Below are 23609 nucleotides of genomic sequence, written 5' to 3'. Positions count from 1 at the left end.
ATCAAGTAATGCTGGGAGGACGTCTTCTCTCTTGTGACCAGAGGCCAGATCTGTGAGGTATGCATTTTTTTTCTCTCCCATTCCTGAATCAGTAGCTCCAGAGTATCAGAAGCCCCAGCCACCTTAGGCTTGAAGTCCAAGGAAACGGGCTGTGTTTAGCACGTCATCTCTGGTGAGGTAGCAACCACAAAGCTGGCGATATCCTGTGAAAGATTCTCGGCCATGCAGCACTCGCCAATTGTCCACAAAGAGGGCCTACAGATGGAATGAAAAGGAGAATTAATCATCATCATCATCATCATCAACATCATCATCATCATCATAGGAAGAGGAGGAGGAGGAGGAGGAGGAGGAGGAGGAGGAGGAGGAAGAAGAAGAAGAAGAAGAAGAAGAAGAAGAAGAAGAAGAAGAAGAAGAAGAAGAAGAAGAAGAAGAAGAAGAAGAAGAAGAAGAAGAAGAAGAAGAAGAAGAAGAAGAAGAAGAAGAAGAAGANGAAGAAGAAGAAGAAGTTGGAAAGGACCTTGGAGGTCATCTAGTCCAACCCCCTGCTCAGGCAGGAAACCCTACACCATTTCAGACAAATGGCTGTCCAGTCTCTTCTTAAAAACTTCCAGTATTGGAGCATTCACCGCTTCTGGAGGCAGGTTGTTCCACTGGTTAATTGTTCTCACTGTCAGGAAATTTCTCCTTAGTTCTACCTTAGTTCTATGTCTGTACCAGTGATTTTAACTAAATTAACTCAGTAACAGGAACAGAGTTGGAAGGGATCTTGGAGGTCATCTAGTCCAGCCCCCTGCTCAGACAGGAAACCCTATACCATTTCGGACAAATGGCTGTCCAGTCTCTTCTTAAAAACTTCCAGTGTTGGAACACCCACCGCTTCTGTAGGCAGGTTGTTCCACTGGTTAATTGTTTTGTCAGAAATGAAGAAGGCTATGTAGATAGTCCTTGACTAGTTCATTTAGTGACTATTTGAAGTTATGATGGCATTGAGGACTGCCTGGCTTACAAACATCACTGGGGCCTGGACTTCCATCACTAAGCAAGGAGGTTTTAAATGAGTGTTGCCTGATAATAATGATGATAAAGTTGAAACGGACCTTGGAGGTCATCTAGTCCAACCCCCTGCTCAGGCAGGAAACCCTATACCATTTCAGACAAATGGCTGTCTGGTCTCTTCTTAAAAACTTCCAGTGTTGGAGCATTCACCGCTTCTGGAGGCAGGTTGTTCCACTGGTTAATTGTTCTAACTGTCAGGAAGTTTCTCCTTAGTTCTAGGTTGCTTCTCTCCTTGACAAGTTTCCATCCATTGCTTTTTGTCCTGACTTCAGGTGCTTTGGAGAATAGCTTGACTCCCTCTTCTTTGGGGCAGCCCCTGAGATATTGGAACACTGATTTTACAATCTTTTTTCCGCTGTGGTCATTAAATGAATCACATGACTCCTAAGCATCTCTGGCTTCCCCTATTGACTTGGCTTGTTGGAAGCCAGCTGGGGAGGTCGCAAATGGCGATCACGTGACCCTGGGACACTGCAGCCGCCAAGGGCCTGAATTTTGATCACGTGACTGCAGGGATGCTGAACCAGCTGTGGGCGTGAGAACAGGGTACGTTGAAGGTTGCTCTCCGAAAAGTAAGCTGGGTCTGAACTTGGTGTTTTTCTTGGGGGGAGGAAAGGATATCGGGAGTTTTAAGGGGCCAAATGGGTCTTAGCCAGCTTCTCCCACAAGCCACCTTCTAACTTACTTTGCCCGGTTTCAGTTTGACCCAGAGCTCGTTTTCTGGCCTCCGTAGCTCAGCAGTGAGTGTGCGGTGCGCAATGTACCAACGGTGCACAGTGTCATGAGGCACTGTGTTAATGACAGCTCGGTCGTAATTATTGTACCTGAAGAAGAAACGGAAGACTCGTTAAACGCATTTGGTTGCAAGGGGCCACACTAGCTAAACCCTTAAATATTTCAATCATCATTGGCCAAGCACGATCAAGCTGGTTTTATACATTACAGTCAGTTCCCCCTGGGGCTGGGGGATGGCTTAAAACCATTGTTAACCAGGTTCATAGGTAGGAATCCATAAATCTCTTTTCATCGTTTTATCTATTTCTTAAGAAATGTACAAGTGTGAGATGGCTTACAGGGAAAAAATAAGAGTTAAATTTGTAAATGCAAATGTAATTAATTTTTGAGAAACTCCTCACCAGTAAGAATATCTAGAATTTGGTGGGAGAAATAAACTAAAATAAGGATTGTAACAGGATCTAGAATAAGGCAACCAGAATGACTGAATAGAAAAGAAATATTATACTGACATGATTATTATTTTTAGGAATATTGGAATATATATATATGTATATTCAATTGTTATTTATCAAAACAATAAGAATTGTATTAATTCAATGTTTGCAAAAGAGGATATTTTGGGGAAAGAGGAAATCAACTAAAATTATTAATTATAGAAATTAATTGTTAATGATTGTTTTACAAATGTAACCCAGACAACACAGTTCACCAATTATTAAGGGATTTATGTTTTTAAAAAAATTCAATAAAATATATTACAAAAAAAAAGAAATCCACAAACCATGATTAACAATCTACAAGAAGTAAATTTACATCATAATCTGAGCCAGGAACAAGAAGATCCTGCTATGGCTTAAAACAGGGGTCCCCAACGCCCGGGACGCAACCCGGAACTGGATCACGGCCTGTTCGGAACCAGCCAGCACAAGTGGCAGATGAGCACCCCCATGGAGTGCCCACTGCTCGTGTAAATGGAGATGAGTTCCATTTACACGAGCGGTGGGCACTCTCTCATGCACATGAAGCTTCACTCGTGTGCCTGTCACTCACACAGAACCATTTCCTCTCCTCCCCCCCACTGGTCCGCAAAGCTGAAAGAATGGGGACCAGTGACCTAAAGGGCGATGTCCACATGAAGGCAAGGTCTTAGCAGACGGCCATTCCCCCTCACCTGATCAGGTAGAGCTCCTTGTTCCAGGGGTAGATATTCAAGACAGGTCCAACCCCAATCATGTGGTTGTGGCAGCTTCCCATGTTCTCGATGTATTCGTGCTTCAGCGGCACCTTTGTGAGAAGGTCAAAGTCTTCTGGGGATTGCTGTAGGACTTGCTCTGCTGCGTAGAAGCCATCCACCAGGAGTGTTCTGCCCCCTGTCCCTTCATGCCTCAGGCAATGGAGTACCTGGATGCTGAGAAGAAACACTCAGTTACCATACAGGTAATCCTTGACTTACAACCACAACTGAGTCCAACTTTTCTGTTGCTAAGCCACTGTTGGTGGGAATGTTCTTAGTGATTCCTTGAGGAGGCTGTGGTTTACTGTTTGTTTGTTTGTTTGTTTGTCTGAGTTGGTTTAGTGCAGGGGTCTGCAACCTTGACAACTTTAAGACTTGTGGACTTCAGCTTCCAGAATTCTGGAAGCTGAAGTCCACAAGTTTTAAAGTTGTCAAGGTTGCAGACCCCTGGTCTAGCATTAATCTTGGGGTTAATCACCAGGATCATTGACCAAGATCTACTCAGAGTCATTGACAGAGATGGGTGATCATAGAAATTGAATGAATGAATAATCTCTGCTTATCTGGATGTTGAGTAATACTAGATCAACAATACTAGACCAACAACCAGGCAGTAAATAATACACTATTAAGGAACTACCAATGGCAGATCAAGCCACCTGTATGCAAACCTCATTCCCTTCTAGCATGGATGAGGTTACCTAGTTGAAGAAAACAACCCAACTCAGAGAGTACCAAGGGCCCCGCAAAATAAATAGTACCCATATGATTCAGTTTGAGATGAGCAAAACATTCTGAGGTTCCAGTGCCAAGTCATGAGCCATTTTCTGAGGTTGGGAGAGGCAGTTTCAACGGAGAAACCGTGTCAGAATGGCCCATACTCCGAGCTGCACTCATCTTTTTCGTAGTATTCTGCCTCGTTGGCAATTGGCCCATACCCACAAGGTTCCTGAAAGTAAGTGGTATCTGTATGACGGTCCAAAGCCAGTTTGGTGTAAGCGGTGTCTCCTCGGGAAAAGTCAGAGGTGAAATACCACATCCTGCCGTAAATGGTTTCTCTAGAAGAGGAGAGAAAAGAAAATGAGAGAAAGAGACAAAGAAACAGAGACCAAGAGCCAATACTTGAGTTGACATCAACTCTTCCTACAAATGTAGACCTTCTGGATAAAATCAAAAGCATAATTGCCCGTGACACTACTCTAGTTAGACACTATTTTAGCCTTGAGACTAAAACATATGAAGAACGGCTACAGGACTTGGGGAGACATGATAGCAGTGATCCAGTATCTGAGGGGCTGCCACAAGGCAGAGGGGGCCAGGTTGTTCACCAGAGCACCAGAAGGAAGGACGAGAAACAATGGTTGGAAACTGACCAAAGAGAGAAGCAACCTGGAATTAAGGAGAAACTTCCTGACAGTGAGGACAATCAACCAGTGGAACAACTTGCCTCCAGAAATCGTGGGCGCTCCACCACTGGAGATTTTTAAGAAGAAACTAGACATTCACCTGTCTGTGACAGTATAGGTTCTCCTGCTTGAGCAGGGGGCTGGACTAGAAGACCTCCAAGGTCCCTTCCAGCTCCTATTCTATTCTAGTTCACAATTCCCAGTAACATCTGGAAATGTGGAACTTTTTCTTGTTTGGCCAGGAATGATTACAGCTGTTTCAATCCTTATGGGTGGGGTAACACAGTACAGGTAGTCTTCAACTTACAACAGTTCATTTAGTGACCGTGCAAAGTTACAATGGCACTGAAAAAAGTGACTTATGACCATTTTTCACCCTTACGACCACTGCAGCATCTCCACGGTCATGTGATCAAAATTCAGATGCTTGGCAACTGGCATGTACTTATGACGGTTGCAGTGTCCCAGGGTCACGTGATCCCCTTTTACAACCTTTTGACAAGCAAAGTCAATGGAGGGAAGCCAGTTTCGTTTAACAACCGGCTTACTAATTTAACCATTGCAGTGATTCACTTAATAGCTGTGGCAGGAAAGGCCGTAAAACGGGGCAAATTCTCTTAGCAAATCTTTTGCTTAGCAACAGAAATGCTGCTCAATTATGGTCCTATGTTGAGGGCTACCTGTACTGGCAGAATTATAGATAAAGTCAGACGAATATCTTTAATTGTGTTCATTAAGGATCAGAAGTCACTATTTGAATGGTTTATTGCAAGTTAAACATCCACAATGTAGCATCGGATCGTAAAACTACTTTTCAGTCGACAGAATTGGGACAACAGAGGGCGAGACCTTGTTGTGGTTTCCCTTATTGTGCAGAGATTTAATTCATTGCTCGTTAAATCTTTTTCTTTCAAAAAAAAAAAAAAAAAAATTTTTTTTTTTTACTAATCCACGACATGTAAGTAGTTTGCAAATCGGAGTCATCTTTCATCCACATGCAAGGGGCAATCTTTGAAAAAAAACATCAGGTCTAAAGCAGTACAGCTCACAGAAAGCTACAGAAAGCTACCGGAACTGGAATAGATTGAAGCAAACATTTGCATTCAAGGCCAAGGTGATGAATTTTGGAAATTCCCAGATTAAAAAACAGGCCTCTTCTGAAATAATTTAGGCTAAGGGGTTTGCAATCCAGGCAGAGAAGGAGAAGAAAGTAAGAAAGAAGCAAGGGTTGCAAATCCTTTTTTTCTTAAGACGCCAGGTCAGTTCAAGGGTCAGCCTGGCAGTTTAATTTTGATTAGATGTGAGATGTGTTTCTCTGCCCTTTCCTCCCCAGCCGAGAGAACATTTTTTGATCTTCAGATCTCCCAGGACTGGGCTGCCCTTTCAATCTGTTCTGTCAAAACAGGAAACAGGGCTTGCCCCGACCACTAAAACATTCCCACCCTACCACAAGAGCCATTCGCTGCAGTCTCATTCTGAGTCCACATTTCTTTCACCCACCGAACTTCACCTCTATGATAATCACAACAAAAAATGATTTTTGTTCAATACTTGAGCTGATAAAGAAATATTGTTTTCCATTCTTATTTTTGATTGTTCTGTGGGTTCTGTAGTTTTGTTCTGGTATGTAAACAGAGACCTAAGACTAATCACAGCAGCTTTAATACGAGAACTGAGCACAATATTTATGAATCTTAATTGCAGAATAAATCATCTCATGCAGGTTTTGTACATTTTTAATGAAAATTTCACGATGTCAACAAGAATACTATTTACCAGTCATGCTTGACAGAATTTAACCCTCATTCTTCACAGAAGAGTTTCTTTTTTTGCATTTTTGTACCAAGTTATTTATCAGTTTTGTACCATTTACGGCTTATTTTCTGTATAAATGCAGGCATTTTTCTATGATTTATATCATTAAAGGAACTTTAAGCATTATATATATACAGTATATATATAAAAAAAGAGCTGGCTTTTCTTTTTAGCTCAAGGTCTTTTACGACCTTTCAGAAAAAAACAAGAACAGGATTTTTGCTTGAACAGTGCATTACTAGCCTGCAAAGGGTAGACCTTAATATCTTAGCAAAAAAACAAGCCTGGCACCATATTTAGGCAAAGAAGAGATAGCATGGCTATAATTCAAGAGAACCCAGAAGCAATTGATGGGACAGATATAGTACAGGTAGCCCTTGACTGACAACCTTTCATTTAATGACTGTTCAGAGTTACAACAGCACTGGAAAAAGGGACTTGTGACCTGTCCTCACTCTTGCAACCATTGCGGGATCCCCACAGTTACATACTCAGAGTTCAGGTGCTTAGCAACAGGCGTGTATGTGTGTAAGTACGGCGTATGTACGATGGCTGCAGCTTCCTGGATTGTCATTTGCAACCTTCCCAGGGAGCTTCCGACAAGTAAAGCCAATGGGAGAAGCCCGATTTGATTAACGACCGTATGATTCACTTAACAACTATATTAATTTGCTTAACAACCGTGGTGAGAAGGTTGTAAAATGGGGGCGTGATTCGACTTAACAACTGCCTTACTTAACAAGGGAAATTTTAGAGTAAGTCAAGGACTACCTGTTATTAGGAGACTAACTCACAGCTTAATGTGCTTGACCTCCACATGATCCCAGGTTCAATACAGGTAGTCCTCGACTTACAGCAGTTCATTTAGTGACTGTTCGAGGTTACAATGGCACTGAAAAAGTGACTTATGACTGTTTTTCACACTTACGACCGTTCCAGCATCCCCAGGATCATGTGATCGAAATTCAGACGCTTGGCAACTGCCATGTACTTATGACGGTTGCAGTGTCCCAGGGGGTCACGTGATTCCCCCTTTGGCGACCTTCTGACAAACAAAGTCAATGGGGGCAGCCACATTCACTTAACAACCAGGTTACTAATTTAGCAACTGCAGTGATTCCCTTAACAACTGTGGCAATAAAAGTCATTAAACGAGACAACACTCACTTAACAACTGAGCGTTTCATTCAGCAACAGAAATTGGGGGCTCGGTTGTGGTCGTAAGTCAAGGACTACCTCTGTGTCTAATACTTTAATCGCATTTGAATCTAAGAGAAACGTCTCAAAAAGAAAAGAAAAAGAAAAGAAAAAAAGAAAAGAAAAGAAAAGAAAGAACAAAGAAAGAAAAGAAAAAAGGAAAGGAAAGGAAAGAAAAAAGAAAAGAAAGAAAAGAAAAAAGAAAAGAAAAGAAAAAAGAAAAGAAAAGAAAGGGGAAAAGAAAGAAAAAAGAAAAGCGTCAGAATGAAGAGTAAGGCTCCCTCCGATGAGCCACGGTTACCTGATCAAGCTGATCCTCTCCGCTATGATCTCCGTGTCTTCCTTGGTGGGAGGAACGTCTTCCACGAAGGCAATGCCGTACAGCAGGAAGTTCTGCAGAAATTCCCTCAGTCCCTCGTTGGTTTCCAAGAAGCTGTGGTAGTTCACGGAAGGCACTTGAGCTGCCTGGTAAATTTCGGCGTTCCACAGCATCCGGGGCTGCATGATCTGCTGCTTCTGTCCCTCGTAGCTGTTCTTCAGCAGCCATTCCAGGCCATACTTGGTCACGTGGCCATCCGGCCCTGGGGGAGACGGACAGGATCAGGGGAACCTTCCTCGAGACACGGGGGCTGTACCGCTAGGCTCTCAGTTCTGCACGTTTGCAATGGAACAGAGCATTTGACAACGCAGAAAGAATTTGGGGGGACTTATACGTGTACTAAAGTGGCCCAAATACGAGGGAGAGGAGAGAGGTGAGGAGAGGGAGGGAGGAAGAGAGAGAGAAACAGGGAGAGGGAGGGAGGAAGAGAGAGAGAGAGGGAGAGGGAGGAAGAGAGAGAGGGAGAGAGAGAGAGAGAAAGGGAGAGGGAGAGAGAGAGAGAGGGAGAGAGGGAGAGGGAGAAAGAGGGAGAGAGAAAGGGAGGGAGAGGAGAGGTAGAGAGAAAGGGAGAAAGAGAGAGGGAGAGAGAAAGGGAGACAGAGAGAGAAAGGGAGAGGGAGAGAGAGAGGGAGAGAGAAAGAGGGAGAGGAAGAGGGAGGAAGAGAGAGAGAGAAAGGGAGAAGGAAAGGGAGATGGGGAGAGACAGACAGGGAGAGAGAGGGGGAGAAAGAGGGAGGAAGGGAGGGAGAGGGAAAGAGGGAGGGAGGGAGGAAGAGAGAGAGGGAGGGAGGAAGGGAGAGAGAGAGGGAGAGGGAGAAAGAGGGAGGGAGACAGAGAGATGGAGAGAGACAGAGGGAGAGAGGGAGGGAGAAAGAGGGAGGGAGGGAGAGGGAGGAAGAGAGAGAGAGAGAGAGAGAGAGAGAGAGAGAGAGAGAGGCAGTCTCCAGAACCATCTCCCACTCTGCCTCTGGAGACATATAATTCCAGAAACTCACAGGTGACAAAGAGAGTGGCTTCATCGACTCGCACCACCTGGGGCTTGATTGTGAGGTCCACACTCGCCGTATCCAGACTGCGTTGGTTGGTCTTGGTGTTGTAGCAAGACGGCGAGCGGCAGTGGTCCCGAAGCCAAATGTAATCGAAGCGCATGAGGGTGTCCCTGTATTTCACCTCTAGGAAAAAGAACAGGTTTCCCTCAGTCAAAACGAGTGGCAAAAAGACAGCTTTCCAATTCCCCTTAAACTACGAGCATATTTTACCATCAGGGCAACTTGCAGAATAACAGAGTTGGGAGGGACCTTGGAGGTCTTCTACTCCAACCCTCTGCTTAAGCAGAAGACCCTATATCATTTCAGACAAATGACTGTTCAATCTCTTCTTAAAAACCTCCAGTGATGGAGCACCCACAACTTCTGAAGACAAGCTATTCCATTGATTGATGGGCCTCATCGTTAGGAAATTTCTCCTTAGTTCTAGGTTGGTTCTCTCCTTGATTAGTTTCCATCCATTGCTTCTTGTCTTACCTTCTGGTGCTTTGGAAAATAGGTTGACCCCCTCTTCTTTGTGGCAGCCCCTCAAATATTGGAAAAAAGCTATCATGTCGGCCCTACTCCTTCTTTTTGTTAGACTAGACCGGGGTAGGCAACCGTGGCTCTTTTATGACTCGTGGACTTCAATTCCCAGAATTCCTGAGCCAGCATGGCTCAGCTTGGAAACCTCTCCCTTTCCCCTCAGCATGGCTGGCTCAGGAATTCTGGGAGTTGAAGTCCACAAGTCATAAAAGAGTCAAGGTTCCCCACCCCTGGACTAGACATACCTAATTCTCTCAATCGTTCATCACACAGTTTTGCCTCCAGCCCCCCTAATTATCTTTGTTGCTCTTTTCTGCACCCTCTCTAGAGTCTCAACATCTTTTTTTGTATGGTGGTGACCAAAACTGGATGCAGCTTTCCAGGTGTGCTCTTGTTTGGCAACAGAGGTCCAGGTATCCACAGGTATACTGCCAGAAATATATGAACCACATCTGAAGCTTGTGGGTTGCCTTTTTTCTGGGAAAAAGTTCTGGAAACAAAGTGCCCTGTTTTGCAAATAATTACCAACATGCGCTCACGCTTGGTAATGTTTCACTCAAAAGAACCGACAGAAATAATACAAGGCAATGATATTTACTGCTAGACAATGCGAAGTGTCCTGGATTAGAAACCAAAAGACCAAGAGTTATGCTATGGGCCTCCCTTAGGCGCAAAGGCCAGTTGCGTGACTTTGGACTGGCCCTTCCCTCTCAGCCCTGGGAACGAGAAGGCAAGGGGAACCACTTTGGAAAAACCTTGCCAAGAAAACTGCAGGGATGTTGCCCAGGCAGTGCCAGGAGTCCAGACAGATTTGAAGGCATTTAAAAACAAAAACAAAAAAAAAATACCCTGTTAAAACCAGAATTAAAACACTATGAAAACATGTTAAAAATAAATCATTGGTCAAATAATTAATTAGTCAATGAAAACCTGCCTGGGCAGCAAATGTGTGATTAAATAAAAATGTTCTGAAAGGCTAAAGACAGGGAGCTGGTCTAATCTTGCTGCTGATCAGATCTTTCAGTATTTGACTGAGAAACTCTGAAAAAAAAACCCCAACCAGTGGACTTAATTGCTCTAGGTATGTTGTGACTCAGCCTGATTTCTTGTGTTCTTATAAGCTTCCCCATTGCCCGTCTACTGAACAAGCTGCTTAAGCATCTAGCTCAGGGGTAGGCAACCTTGGCTCTTTTATGAATCGTGGACTTCAACTCCCAGAATTCCTGAGCCAGCTATATTGACTCAGGAATTCTGGGAGTTGAAGTCCATGAGTCATAAAAGAGCCGAGGTTGCCTACCCCTGATCTAGCTACAACGCAAGTGTGGGTATTTATAAAGCCAAGATGGCATATTTACATGAAAGGGACGGAATGAGACAATTTGGAAAGAAGGTTATCTCAAGATTTGCAGGACTCTTCCCTCCTTCCCTCCGTTCCCCATCCTCCTCTCCTCTCCCCTCCATCCCTTTCTTCTCCTCTCCTCTCCTCTCCTCTCCTCTCCATTCGATTCCTCTCCTCTTCTCTCTCCTCTCCTCTCTTCTCATCTCCTCTCTTCTCCTCTCCTCTCCATTCCTCTCCTCTCCCTTCGATTACTCTCCTCTTCGCTCTCCTCTCCTCTCTTCTCTTCTCCTCTCCTCTCCTCTTCTCCCCTCCCCTCCCGTGATAATGCTGGAATGCACCAGAGGATGGACCATGAGCATGGAGTAACGTTCAAGAGTAGGACAAAGAAGACTAGAAAGGAGAAGGAATAGAACGTAGGCCTTTGGAAATGAGCATGACCAGGCGGATGGCATCCAGAGCAGGAACTCCCCCCACCCCCACCCATGAAGCATAGAGGTGCTCCTATCTACACCCATCTCTTTTGAACCCCCTTGCCTTCAAGGTCCAGTTCTTACCTAGGTGACCATCTTTTAACTGCCAGGCACAGCTGGGTGAGGTGGGGACTGTGTGATGCCCGTGGGTCGAAGCTGGGAGAATCCTGAAACCTTTCTTCAGCTGCTGGTGGAAGCTGCAGAGCACCTGTCTCAGTCGACAGCCCCACATCCTGGGGAAGGGAGACCCAAAAAGAGAGAACCATCACTGACTCCTAGAATCAACTGAAAACGCAAAGCAAACTCTGCAATCTGAGCTTAGCACTGGAGGGTCAATGGAAGAGAAAGAATGCAGGTCTCTTTGTAACCCAACATTGCAACTTGCCATCCAATTCTGAAGCTGCAGCAAGCTAGTGAGATGGGAGCCCCGAGAAACCAATCTTCGATGGACTTAATTTCTCCCTTGTAGAAACTTCGTAGGGTGGTGGGGGTTTTGTGGTTTCTTGTCGTCCCTCCTGTAGACGTGAGAAGGTCTACATCTGTTCCGGCGTCCTCTGTCAGGGGTTATCTTCTATTAGAGACATCGAGTCCCTACTTGGTGTCTTTGGAATTACGCAAGACTCGAACCAACGAACGCACTAAGATGTTTCATTACCCAACTAGATAACATCTTCAGTGTTCAATCAGTGCTTATCAAACTTCATGGTTTCATATAGATTTGAACATGGCACTCCCCGGCATGGGTAACACTATATCCGCAGCATTTTTCCAGATTTTTTGACCTGTAGAAACCCTTCTTATTATCTGCCCCATGATTCTTCAAGTTGGAGAGGCCATAAGGTAAATGTAAACACGGCCGGCATTAAAAACTCCTGCGTTGTACCTCTGATATGTGTTTACAGCTTAAATTACAAACTGAAAGTCAGAGAAGTGAGTGCCTGCATGCATGTGCCGTAATTAAGCATCAGATTTAGGAAAGAGTGCAGAGAAGAGCAACAAAGATGATTAGGGGGCTGGAGGTTAAAACGTATGAAGAACGGTTGCAAGAAGTGGATATGTCTAGTCTAGTGAAAAGAAGAACCAGGGGTGACAGGATAGCAGGGTTCCAATATCTAAGGGGTTACCACAAAGAAGAGGGGGGGTACCCATTTTCCAAAGCACCTGAAGGCAGGGCAAGAAGCAATGGATAGATACTATTCAAGGAGAGAAGCAACCTGGAACTAAAGAGAAATTTCCTGACAGTGAGAACAATTAATCAGTGGAACAGCTTGCCTCCAAAAGTTGTGGGTGCTCCATTGCTGGAGGCTTCCAAAAAGAGATTGGGCAGCCATTTGTCTGGAATGGTATAAGGTCTCCTGCTTGAGCAGGGGGTTGGACTAGAAGACCTCCAAGGTCCCTTCCAAATCTCTTATTCTGTATTTTGGAGGTAATTCACTCCATCCAATAAAGATTTACAAAGCCAACCCTTGGAAACTTTAAGTAAGCTTTCAGAATAATACTTCTAGGCTAGAATTGCCAAATATGTATCACAACTGAGCATTTTAAACCTAAAATTTGCTCCTTGATCTTTGCAAGGCCCATCTTCAAAAATAACCCCATGTCAGATGATCAACTACTCCCACATTATGGGAGATATTATAGATGAGCACAGTTTCCCCAATCAAAGACTGCAAAGCAGAAATCCACCCTCCAAATCTACATCTTCTAGATACAAGTGGAGATATTTAGATATGGTTATCTCTCTTGGATAGGTGGAAATCATGACATTTGGACTCCAGAATCTTTATCTGGGAGGGAAGGCTTGAAACTTTCTTTTATAGAACAAGAGAAACAAAACCACAAAAGCAAATCAAAGGTTAGAGGAAGGAAGAATGCTATTATCAAAAGGAATGACATAGCATTTTTCTAGCTGTCCTATTTTTAAACTTTAAGATATCTGCCTGTGCAATTTCTCTCAAGCCAGGCATTTTGGTGCATGCTTTGAGAGACAAACTGCTTTGCAAAATTCTGGAAAAACGGGCACTTCAGCCCAGAAAGACATTCCAGTTCATATACTTAGGACAAACGGATGCTGTACAAAAACTCAGACGTGAATATATTTCTCCAACATCCCTGCCTTTGAAATTTATTTTTAAATATGCTGACTTGGCCGTAGGTTCAGTGGTGTAAAAACCCCTTAGCTCAGTTGCCCAGAAATTCAATTACAAAACAGTGGGAATTTCTTAATCCCAGAGGCACCAAACAGAGACTAATTTACAACAAATCATCTAAGTCATTTTAATCAGAGATTGATCTTATTCTCTAATCATCCAGAGGGCAGAATGAGAACCGACAGAGCTCAGTTGCAAGGAATGAGGTTTAGGTGAGATGCCAGGAGGAACCTGTTGACTGTACAAGCTGTTAGCCGGTGGAACAGCCTGCTACATGATGTGGTAAGGTCTCCTTCACTGGATTTTGTGACTCATTCAGAGGCTAAACGAATGATTCGGGCAGATGAAAGCTATTTACAGGGAGTTCCTGACTTATAACAGTTTGTTTAGTGACTGTTCGAAGTTACAACGGTGTTGAAAAAAGTGACTTATGACCATTTTTCACACTTATGACCGCTGCAGCATCCCGGTAGTCACGTGATTTACATTTCGATGCTTGACAACTGACTCATATTTATGACGGTTGCTGTGGCTGGCTGAGGAATTCTGGGAGTTGAAGTCCACAAGTCTTAAAGTTGTCAAGTTTGAAGAGCCTTGTCGTTAAGTCAAGGACTATAACTCTGTGCTATTTTCAAAGAGCAAGAGGCATAAATCAATAATGATTTTTATTCGACCAAATTAGGTTGCCCCAGGGGACATATACAGTATTTATATATAAATACCCCGGTGATTGGCCCAGAAGAGGTGATTTTCAATCACTTGCTTTTATTATTATTATTATTATTATTATTATTATTATTATTATTATTATTGCAGAGATTCTGTTTTGGTGGTTCTTCAGTTTTTTAAAAGTTCTGTAAAATCACAGACGGTGAAATCCTCCTAAAATCCTTTAAAAAGCCAGAACTGAACATAGCCATCAAGGTCACTGAATCCCAGTTCCTTCCCAATACAGGGAATTGGCTGAAATCACCTCTCTAATCCAGTATAATTTTTAAAACTCACAGACAAAAGAATCTGGATTATCCTGGCAATAATTATTCTTAATATTTAGCAAACAAATCTTTGGGTTGAAATGTAAACTTGTTGGTTCAGGTTTTATCCTCTGGAGGAACAAGAAACCCATTTGCTCCATCATCTGTTTGGCAGCTCATCAAAGAGATTCAAAATGTCAGATTTTTTGGCTGAACACTAACCAATTTTTTTTCCTTAGGATGGAATCGCCAAACCCTTTAGTCATCTTTTTCACTCTCCGTGTATTTAACTTGCCAATTCCAATTCATTTATTAAGATGCCCTTAATAATATTCTTGCTTTTTTCCATTTTTTAAAAAGCACTTTTATGCCTTGTTCTTTCCTAGAGAATGTATGCCGTTGCCTCATAATTTTTTTTGTGCGTTATTCTTTTTTTTTGGTTACTATTTAATTCAATTTAAAATTCACTAAAAAGACGCCCTTGCTAAAAAGTGATCTTGATGCCCTTGTTTCCAAACACTTTGGAAGGGAAGAAGGAGAGGAAGCTTGCTTTGAGTCATCCTTAGTGTTTCTACATTTAAGAGTCACTTTGGAGAGCGAGGTAAGCAGCATATAAATTTAATAAATAAAATAAACTCTTCCTGCGTGCTATTTTTGTTTCGGGTCTTAAATGTGCTACCTAGGGCCAGAAAAGCAAGAGAATAAAAAATGATATTAAGGATATCACAAAAACAGCAATGATAATAATGACAAAAGACCAAGCTCTTGTAAACTATTTGGTGGCCCCGTCCTTTACTTCTTTGTTCTTTTAGACTATAAGAAATCCTAGTCGAATTCTCACGGTCCAAGAACTTTTTCGGTCGAATCTTTGATTTACTGAAAAAGCAAGTTTTCAGAAAGGTTTGTGAAGGGTTTCAAGAATTTTGTGTTGGACAAGTCTGTCTGGACGACCCACTAAAGAACTCAATGTCTCCCCCGGGTCAAAAGCCCTTATCTCCTTCCCAAGACACAGCCATCAGCCCTCTCTGTTCCACTATCTTTGTCCACCAGAAACCAACACCAAGCACCATTCATGGTGGGAACCCCCCTTGTCTTCTGCTTAATCGATTTCCTCCTGGCTCTCATCCAGCTCCTTAATTCAATTCAGAACTTGGAAGCTACCCAAGAGACACCTAAAAGGGACGTGGTGTTTCCATTTTTATTAGAACTTTTGAGAGTTTCCATTCTTTCTTCTAGCTCTCCATATTTTTCTCTTCTTTCTAGCTTTCTCATTGTACCCTTCCTCCTTCCCTGCCCTTCCCTCTTCTTTCTCTCCCCGCTGCAGGAACAGAATTGCAAGCTTACCTGATATTCTCAATTCTTTAAGGGCTCTCTAGGAGAGGGAAGGTGGACACAGGACCAGACGGCTGTTTCCTAAGCCCAGCACGGGGCCATATTGCTCTCCACCCGCTTCTTACAAACAGCCGACGAAACGAAAGGATCCAGTTGGCGTCACTGTTCAGAACTGGAACTTTTGTTTTAAAAACCCAAGTCTGAAAGTTTGGCTTTCCTAATTCTGCGTGTTTTGACGGAGAGGCTGGCCATGTTGTCTGTCTCTCTGGGGAAACTGAAATGAGAAATCCTCCTAGGATCTGGTGGGTGGCAGACAGGCAAAGCAGCTTAACAAGGAGTTTGCAGCTTCAACAGCTTTTCCCAGCCAGGCCCGATCAGGTGAGTCACTTGGAAGAGGCACCCTCGGCTATATTTCGCTTAAATGCCAAACGGGAAGAAGGTGAACAGGAATCAAAAAAACCTCCAGCCAGTTCTTCAGCAGAGGTCAGAGCAGGGGAGGACCCGCGCTCCAGCAGAACAGGCCGTCCACAAAAGGGTAAAGTTTGGGGAAAAAAATGCAAAAAATGCAATAAAACGGGAGTCCGTGTCCACCACGAGAAATCACCTCTTTGGTTCCTTCCCCAACGCTGCACAGGGGCCAAGTGGTGCTTCAGCTGCGGGCTGGCTTTTTAGCTGCTGGGTTTTTTAAAAAAAAAAAAAAAAAAGAGGGGAAGGGGGAGAAAAGCAGACAGCCTTCCAGTGAGAAAGAAAAGCCACGTTAATTTCCAGCCCTCTGGAAGAGCAGCTGTTTGCTTTGGGCCCAGACAGAGATAGAGAGAGAGACACAGACAGACGTAGGCGCTCGAAAAATATTCTAGCTCCCTCAAATGTCATGAATGAATGAATTCTGGGATCTGCTGGGAAGTCTCTTCCTTGTCGAAATTCAAGGAGAATGTTCCTTCCTTCTGGTTAAGATTCCCAGAGGTAGCAAATTAAAGCAGGGGGGGGGAAAAGGTTGAGTTTTGTAAACCTGAATTTTGCTCTCCCCAGGAATAGCCTATTTATATAACACATAACCCTGGGCAACTAATACGCCTGTGTCTGGTTTGTAAGGAAAAAACAAACCTTGGTTTATTAGATTTACAGAAATGGTTCTTTCCTGCAGAACTGGTTTGCTTTTAAAACGAATGTTGTTTTCAAAGCTCTATTATTGCCAGAGGGTTGATTGCACTTATTTATTTGGCACCTTGCTCCAGACCCTCGTCTGGAAGGGAAACATGAAACAACAGCAGCGGAAACCCCTTCACTTCATTTCCTAGAAGTGAAATATAGGGACACTCTCATTTGGTCACAAAGCCAAATGAGACTGTCCCTACGTTTCACTTCTAGGAAAAGAACGCGCTTCCCTCAGTCAAAACGAAGGGCGAAAAGAAAGCTCTATACTTAAACTATGAACACATTTTAGCATCAGTGCAACTTACAGAATTACAGAATATTTATAGATATTAATAATAATAGTAAAGTTGGAAGGGACCTTGAAGGTCATCTAGTCCAACCCCCTGCTCAGGCAGGAAACCCTATACCATTTCGGACAAATGGCTGTCCAGTCTCTTCTTAAAAACTTCCAGTGTTGGAGCATTCACCGCTTCTGGAGGCAAGCAGTTCCACTGGTTAATTGTTCTCATCATCAGGAAATTCCTCTTGAGCATTAGGTTGGATTTCTCCTTAATAAGCTTTCCTCTGTTACTTCTTGTCCTGCACCTATTCTCTTTGGAGAATAGATCCACCCCCTCTGGGACGCCCTTCTGCTCCCAGCTGCTGCTCAAGCAGGAGACCCCATATCATTCTGAACAAATGGCTGCCCGGTCTCTTCTTTAAGATCTCCAGTGATGAAGCACCCACAACTTCTGGAGGCAAGCAGTTCCACTGGTTAATTGTTCTCATCATCAGGAAATTCCTCTTGAGCATTAGGTTGGATTTCTCCTTAATAAGCTTTCCTCTGTTACTTCTTGTCCTGCACCTATTCTCTTTGGAGAATAGATCCACCCCCTCTTCTCTGTGACAGCCCCTCAAGTATTGGAAGACTGCTATCATATCACCCCTAGTCCTTCTCTTCACTAGACCTGACATTCCCCGTTCATTGCACGGTTTAGCCTCCAGACCCCTTATCATCTTGCAATAAAAGGCTACTCTGAACAATAAGGAACACTTAGTCCCTTTTTTGGCCAAAAGCACTTATTGGCTTACCTTCCCAGAGACTAAAATAAGCATACAGCTCTAACGCACGCACGCATACAATGTTTATCCAGGCTGCAATAATGGAGAGAAATTCAGATATTAGGTTACTTAACCTTCTGCCCGTGTTTTCATCCGAGTCCCTGAACATTTGAAAATGATTCATTAGAACAAACCTCAGCTGGGAAAAGTCAGATCAGACTCAGATTGCATCAAGAGATGTCAAAAGAGAGAGTAATTCCTAGGGATTCGGGAAAACAAACAAGAGAGCAATTTGGTTTGTGTGGTAAAAGATTCCTTCGCACAAACATAACTGCGCCCCAACAGAGTAGATCGCAAACTTCAATTTTCTCCCAGCAAAACATCCTACAACTGACCAATTCAGGATCATAAACAATCTGGGTATGCGAAGCAACAACATCCATCAACCACACCCATTAGATGTGTTAGATAGGGGGGTGTCTATGGAAGTTGTAGTCCAAGACATTTGGGAGTTGAGTTCTGGGAGTTGAAGTCCACAAGTCATAAAAGGGCCACGTTTGAAGACTCCTGAACTAACAAATGGAACATAAACTAACCTGGTTACCTCTAACGGCATTAAATATCTGAAATGCCCCACCAGCAAAGCTCATGCTGACCGGTAACTGATGGTTTAGATGCCACGTAGTCATTTTCAACTCCAGATAGATTTGACTGGCAATTATGGCAATTAAACTCCCAGCACATCCGGAAGGCACCAGATCATAAATGTTTGAAGAAATGGCACTGCCAAAACCTCTCAACTGTTGATACTGAGCTGACTCAGTATCTGTTAAGAGGTCTATATTTCCCCTTTGCGCTCTCTCTCTCTCTTCTCTCTCTCTTTCTTTCTCTCTCCTCTCTCTCTCTTTCTCTCTCTCTCCTCTCTCTCAAAACTGAAATGTTTTTGTCCCTGTCCCTGGTCAGTTCCATCCCTTGAAAGAATGGAAACAAACAGGAAAAGTGACCCAACAGGCTCAACTCTCAGCAAAGGTCACCATCCAGGTATTTTGATAAAAGTTATCTTCCTGATCTGTGGGCAGGAACACCCAGGGTCTTGAAAACCGCATTGCTTTCCACCAGATACAAGGAATCTTCGAATTGCAACCATTTAAAGGTTCGGCGGTGTTGAAAAAAAGGGACTTATGACCGGTCCTTGCACTTACAACAATCACAGCATCCCTGTGGGTCACATGATCAAAATTTGGTGCTTGGCAACCAGATGGTTGCAGCATCCCAGCTCAGGTGATCACCATGTCCATCTTTCTCAGGATGCTTCTGGCAAGCAAAGTCAACAGGGGGGAGCTGGATTTGCTTAAGAACTGAGTGATTCGCTTAATGACCGTGGTTTAAAAAGGGGGGTAAAATCGAGTACCACACATCTAACAAACCCATCGCTTAGCCATGGAAGGTCTGATCCCAAATGTGGTCGTTCAGTCGAGGACTATTTGTACAGGTGCCCTTCAAGATACGCCGGGGGGGGGGGGGGTTAGGAGATTTGGGCTGCATGAATGCCACTAACCACTAGATGGCACCAAAGGGAGGCTGAGAAATCTGAACTCTTTCCTGCCATCTAGAGAGCACCAATATATTTGCAGCTCCTAGCTAGACATTCTGAAATAAAACAGGACTGGAATAGCTCGCATGATTTTGAGCCACAAAGCCCCAATATGACAGGAAGGCACCGGTCTGAGGAAGATTAGGGTCCAAGTTTTGAATTACTAGTGGCGGAAGAAGGAAGCCTTGTCTGCAGAAAATCAGCCCTCTCTTGTTAAATATTTGAAGCCGGAAGCATGTGCTAGGAAGAAAGAACCGAACTCAGTAATTCTCAGATGGCATTCAGACTCAACAAGGGTGAAGATTAGGCAGCTGGTGAGAGAGAGAGAGCAAAGCAGCCGATTCTGCACAAGACTTTGCAGAAGAGGGATGCAGATGTTGGAGGCTTAACAAGTCCTTGCTGGCTGAGGCTCATGGGAGATGAAGTCCAAACTCTTTGGAGCACACAGCAGTCAGTTTCCCCTTCCTACCATGATTTAAACCGCCTAAAGCAGCTTCACAGATTTTATTTTCCTGGGCTCCAAGATCACCGCAGAGGGGGACTGCAACCAAGAAATTAAAAGACGCTTGCTCCTGGGGAGGAAAGCTATGGCAAATCTAGACAGCATACTAAAAAGCAGAGACATCACCCTGCCAACAAAAGTGCGTCTAGTCAAGGCCATGGTTTTCCCAGTTGCAATGTGTGGCTGTGAAAGTTGGACCATAAGAAAGGCTGAGCGCCAAAGAATTGAGGCCTTTGAACTCTGGTGCTGGAGAAGACTCCTGCGAGTCCCCTGGACTGCAAGGCGATCTAACCGGTCAGTCCTAGAGGACATCAACCCCGACTGCTCTTTAGAAGGCCAGATCCTGAAGTGGAAACTCAAGTACTTTGGCCACCTAATGAGAAGGAAGGACTCGCTGGAGAAGAGCCTAATGCTGGGAAAGATGGAGGGCAAGAGAAGAAGGGGACGACAGAGGATGAGGTGACTGGATGGAGTCACTGAAGCAGGAGGCGTGAGCTTAAATGGACTCCAGAAGATGGTAGAGGACAGGAAGGCCTGGAGGAACGTTGTCCATGGGGGCGCGATGGATGGGTCAGACACAACTTCGCAACCAACAACAACAACAACAACAACAACAAAGCAGCTTCTTCAGAGGTTTAGAAGCAGGACTTCACCCAAGGCATTCCCGGTAAGAATTTGGCAGGATGGAACAAACAAGCAGGACTTGCAAAAGAGACGTTTGCCCCAAAGCCCAATACAGCTCAGACTTAACAGTGGCTGGCTATTATGGGATACCTAAACAAGAGGAGACAGGACCGCTTAGCCTCCCATTCTGGGTCAAAGGACATGGGAGCAAAATCTTGAAAAGAGGGCGACTTAGGGTTGAATAGCAGGCGAGGGAGATGAAAGGAAAAAAAGGAAACAACCGCAAAAAAAGAGAGAAAGAACTACAGTCTCTATCTAAGATTCTCTTGGCGAAGAAATGGCTTTATTCCTTGCAAATGCTTTCATGCCGATTCCATCACCAAGACCCTATGCAGAGCAAACGTACTCTGGACATGTTCAGAAACACTCTTCCTTGCGCTTCTGAGGCTCCCTCTCAATGAAACCCGGTAAAAGACCCCTCCAGAAACCCTGAAAGTTCTGGAGCCCCCTCCCCAACCTTCCCTATTTCTTTTCTCTTGCTGCATTTCATTCCTGCAGCAACCGAGACGCGAACTTACCTCGCAGGGTCTCCGGACGGGAGAGGGACTCCTGCCCCGCCCCGCCCCTCCAGGAGGAGAACCATAGAGCGGCGGGGCAGAGCGGACCCAAGGAATGCCCCGCCCCTAAACGAAAGAAAGGGAAAGAGAGCGCAAAGGGGAAGAGATGCACGCTCCAAGACACTTCCGGATCCCAACAGAATAGATAAGATAACCTTTTATTGTCATTTTTTTTTTTTTTACTGTGGGCACACTGGCCCACATTAAAAATGAAATTCTGTCGCCTGCTCTCAAAAGTGTACAATACGCGTACCTAACACACCTATAGACATGATATATACATAAATATGTACATACCTGCACCCTGACATATAAATACATATAAATATTAATCACTGTCCCTCTTGAAGACATAGCGGAAAGAGGAAGCGTGAGAGATCATGAAATCTCCCTGTCTTTTCCACCTTTTGCTTGGAGGGAAAGGAATAATTGCAGATTGTTATTTGCAAGATCCTAAGTTTTAGTCTTGTATGGCCATCTATGGCTTTATTATTCATAATAATAATAATAATAATAATAATAATAATAATAATAATAATAATAATAATAATAATAATTTGAATTATTATTATTAGACTTGAATGATTACGTTTCCACCAGGCTTAGACTGTAAACCTAACTGTAGATTCCCACAGTTATACTAAGCTTTATTTACCTAATTTATATAGCCACTCAACTCTAACCGTATTCCTATTCTACTGCAAATATTCCTATTCTATTGCTAATGCATTTTAAGATAACAGATTCCTTTTCGGTTTAGCTATTTGGATTAATCTTACTGGTTTCATAGATGTCCTGTCCCTACTTCTGTGTTATATTTCATTACTGTATGCATATAGGGAACTCTGATTGGATCCTACCGTATTTTATTTTGTGATTTGCGGGTCGATAACCGAAACAGAATTTCTGATTTTCTAGCGTCTTTTGCTCCGCAGATGGAAGTGGTCTCAATAGAAACCGGAAGTCACGTTGTCCCCGCTTGAGCCTCTATGACAGTGTTTTTTAGCCTTGGAAACTTAAGGTATGTGGACCTCAAGTCTCAGAAGGAATTCTGGGAGTTGAAGTCCATTCTGCTTAAAGTGGCTAAGGCTGAAAAAAGCTGCTTTACTGTACTGTGTGGAGTGGAGGGCTATTCACCCCCAAAGCTCTAGTCTTCTACACTGTGATTTCCGTTTTTTCCAGTGACATTAGTGGTTCTCCGACTGGCAAATACAGAGGTTTCATTCACAATGCCCCTGCTTTCTCCAATGTTGCATCCAGCCACATTTTAGCCATGCATATTTTAGCTCTCGATCCCTGTGGTTAATTTTTGGTTCCATGTGTTGTGACACCACAAAATATTGGCTGCATGAAGTAAACCCTGGTTTTAGTACAGTCACTCAGCATGTTGTGCAAAGACAGCCACAGAAAAAGAAAAAGCAATAAAATGCCAAATGAAACGCCTCTTTGTAGCAATTGCGTTTTAAAACCAAACAATTTCATGTCAATGTCCATTTGCTGATAGGAAACCAAACTAAAGAATAACATCCCAGAAATGCTTGCAAAGGTATCAAAACCAAACAACAAAGCATTTCTTAAATGTTACTTTTCTAAGTAACATTCTAAGCCAACACTTCTATATCCTTTTACTGTACTGTACTCAATTCATGTATTTAAGATGTTCTGCGGGGTTCTTTTTTTAAAAAAAAAAAAAAGCCATACAAAAAATACCTGGAAAAGCATTGGACCCGATAGAAATAGATAGAATCTCAGTATGTCAATTACAAAAGTTGTATTACCCTACTTCCCTAGCAAGGATACAATAATTAAAAGTACCAAACCCAGTCAGACTTATCTGGTAGGCTGTGTGTAAAAATACTAATAGTATTAATCATAAACACAACAACGTGCAAATAGAAATAGAATGACTGTGGCAAAAGAAAGCAAAGGTAGTACTAATAGTGGTGCCTTGGGTGCAATCCCAAAACATCTGGAGCACCAGTGGAGCATCATTGGCAAAAATCACGATCAAGTCCAGTCAGGCCATTCCGGGCACCAGGATCTCAGCCTGACCTCTTGCAAGTATTCTATAGTTACTTTTTGAAATTTTCCTTCATCTGTTTCATTTTAAATGATTGTTTTGAATTTTGCTTTTACGCTTTGTGGAGCTGGCCGGAGTTGAATAAATGGAATTAAGCTAAGCCTGAGTGAAAGTCCTTTTTTACCACTAGAGGCCGTTCTACTCCACGATTGAAAGAGGTTGGGTCGTTTCCTCCCCTTTTTAGCCTTATCCAGAAATACTGAATACAGAGCCATTAGCAGGAAAAAGTGTGCTTGCCTTCCAGATCTGCAGTTCTGTCGTTACTTCTGTGTCAGTGACCAGAATGGGGTTTGCGAAAGTTGAAGAGCAGCAGGTTAAGAGTGCTGCAAGGG

The 23609-nt window shown here is 43.5% G+C and overlaps 1 protein-coding gene across 1 annotated transcript; it reads right to left on the bottom strand.

Annotated features, from left to right (window-relative positions):
* Positions 1–70: 70 nt before the first annotated feature.
* Positions 71–21169, bottom strand: TMLHE (trimethyllysine hydroxylase, epsilon). The gene is made up of 8 exons (XM_015824724.1): positions 21159–21169; positions 11293–11441; positions 8824–9000; positions 7751–8030; positions 3970–4089; positions 2969–3205; positions 1745–1883; positions 71–255 (listed from the first exon to the last, which is right to left on the bottom strand). The coding sequence occupies exons 2-8, from the start codon at positions 11438–11440 to the stop codon at positions 124–126; spliced, it is 1233 nt and encodes a 410-aa protein (XP_015680210.1). The 5' UTR covers position 11441; positions 21159–21169; the 3' UTR covers positions 71–123.
* Between the last annotated feature and the right edge of the window lie 2440 nt (positions 21170–23609).

This window comes from Protobothrops mucrosquamatus, unplaced genomic scaffold, assembly GCF_001527695.2.
Source record: "Protobothrops mucrosquamatus isolate PMUCROS unplaced genomic scaffold, P.Mucros_1.0 scaffold2329, whole genome shotgun sequence".
NCBI lineage: Eukaryota > Metazoa > Chordata > Lepidosauria > Squamata > Viperidae > Protobothrops > Protobothrops mucrosquamatus.
The sequence above is the reverse complement of the archived record's forward strand: the minus strand, read 5'-3'. Positions and strand labels throughout refer to the sequence as shown.

Coding starts and splice junctions, on each gene's coding strand:
- TMLHE (XM_015824724.1), bottom strand. CDS start 11,440: ATGTGGGGCTGTCGACTGAGACAGGTGCTCTGCAGCTTCCACCAGCAG. Junction 9,001..11,292: donor GTTAAAAGATGGTCACCTAG/GTAAGAACTGGA, acceptor TCTTTTTCCTAG/AGGTGAAATACAGGGACACC. Junction 8,031..8,823: donor AGCCACTCTCTTTGTCACCT/GTGAGTTTCTGG, acceptor CGTCTCCCCCAG/GGCCGGATGGCCACGTGACC.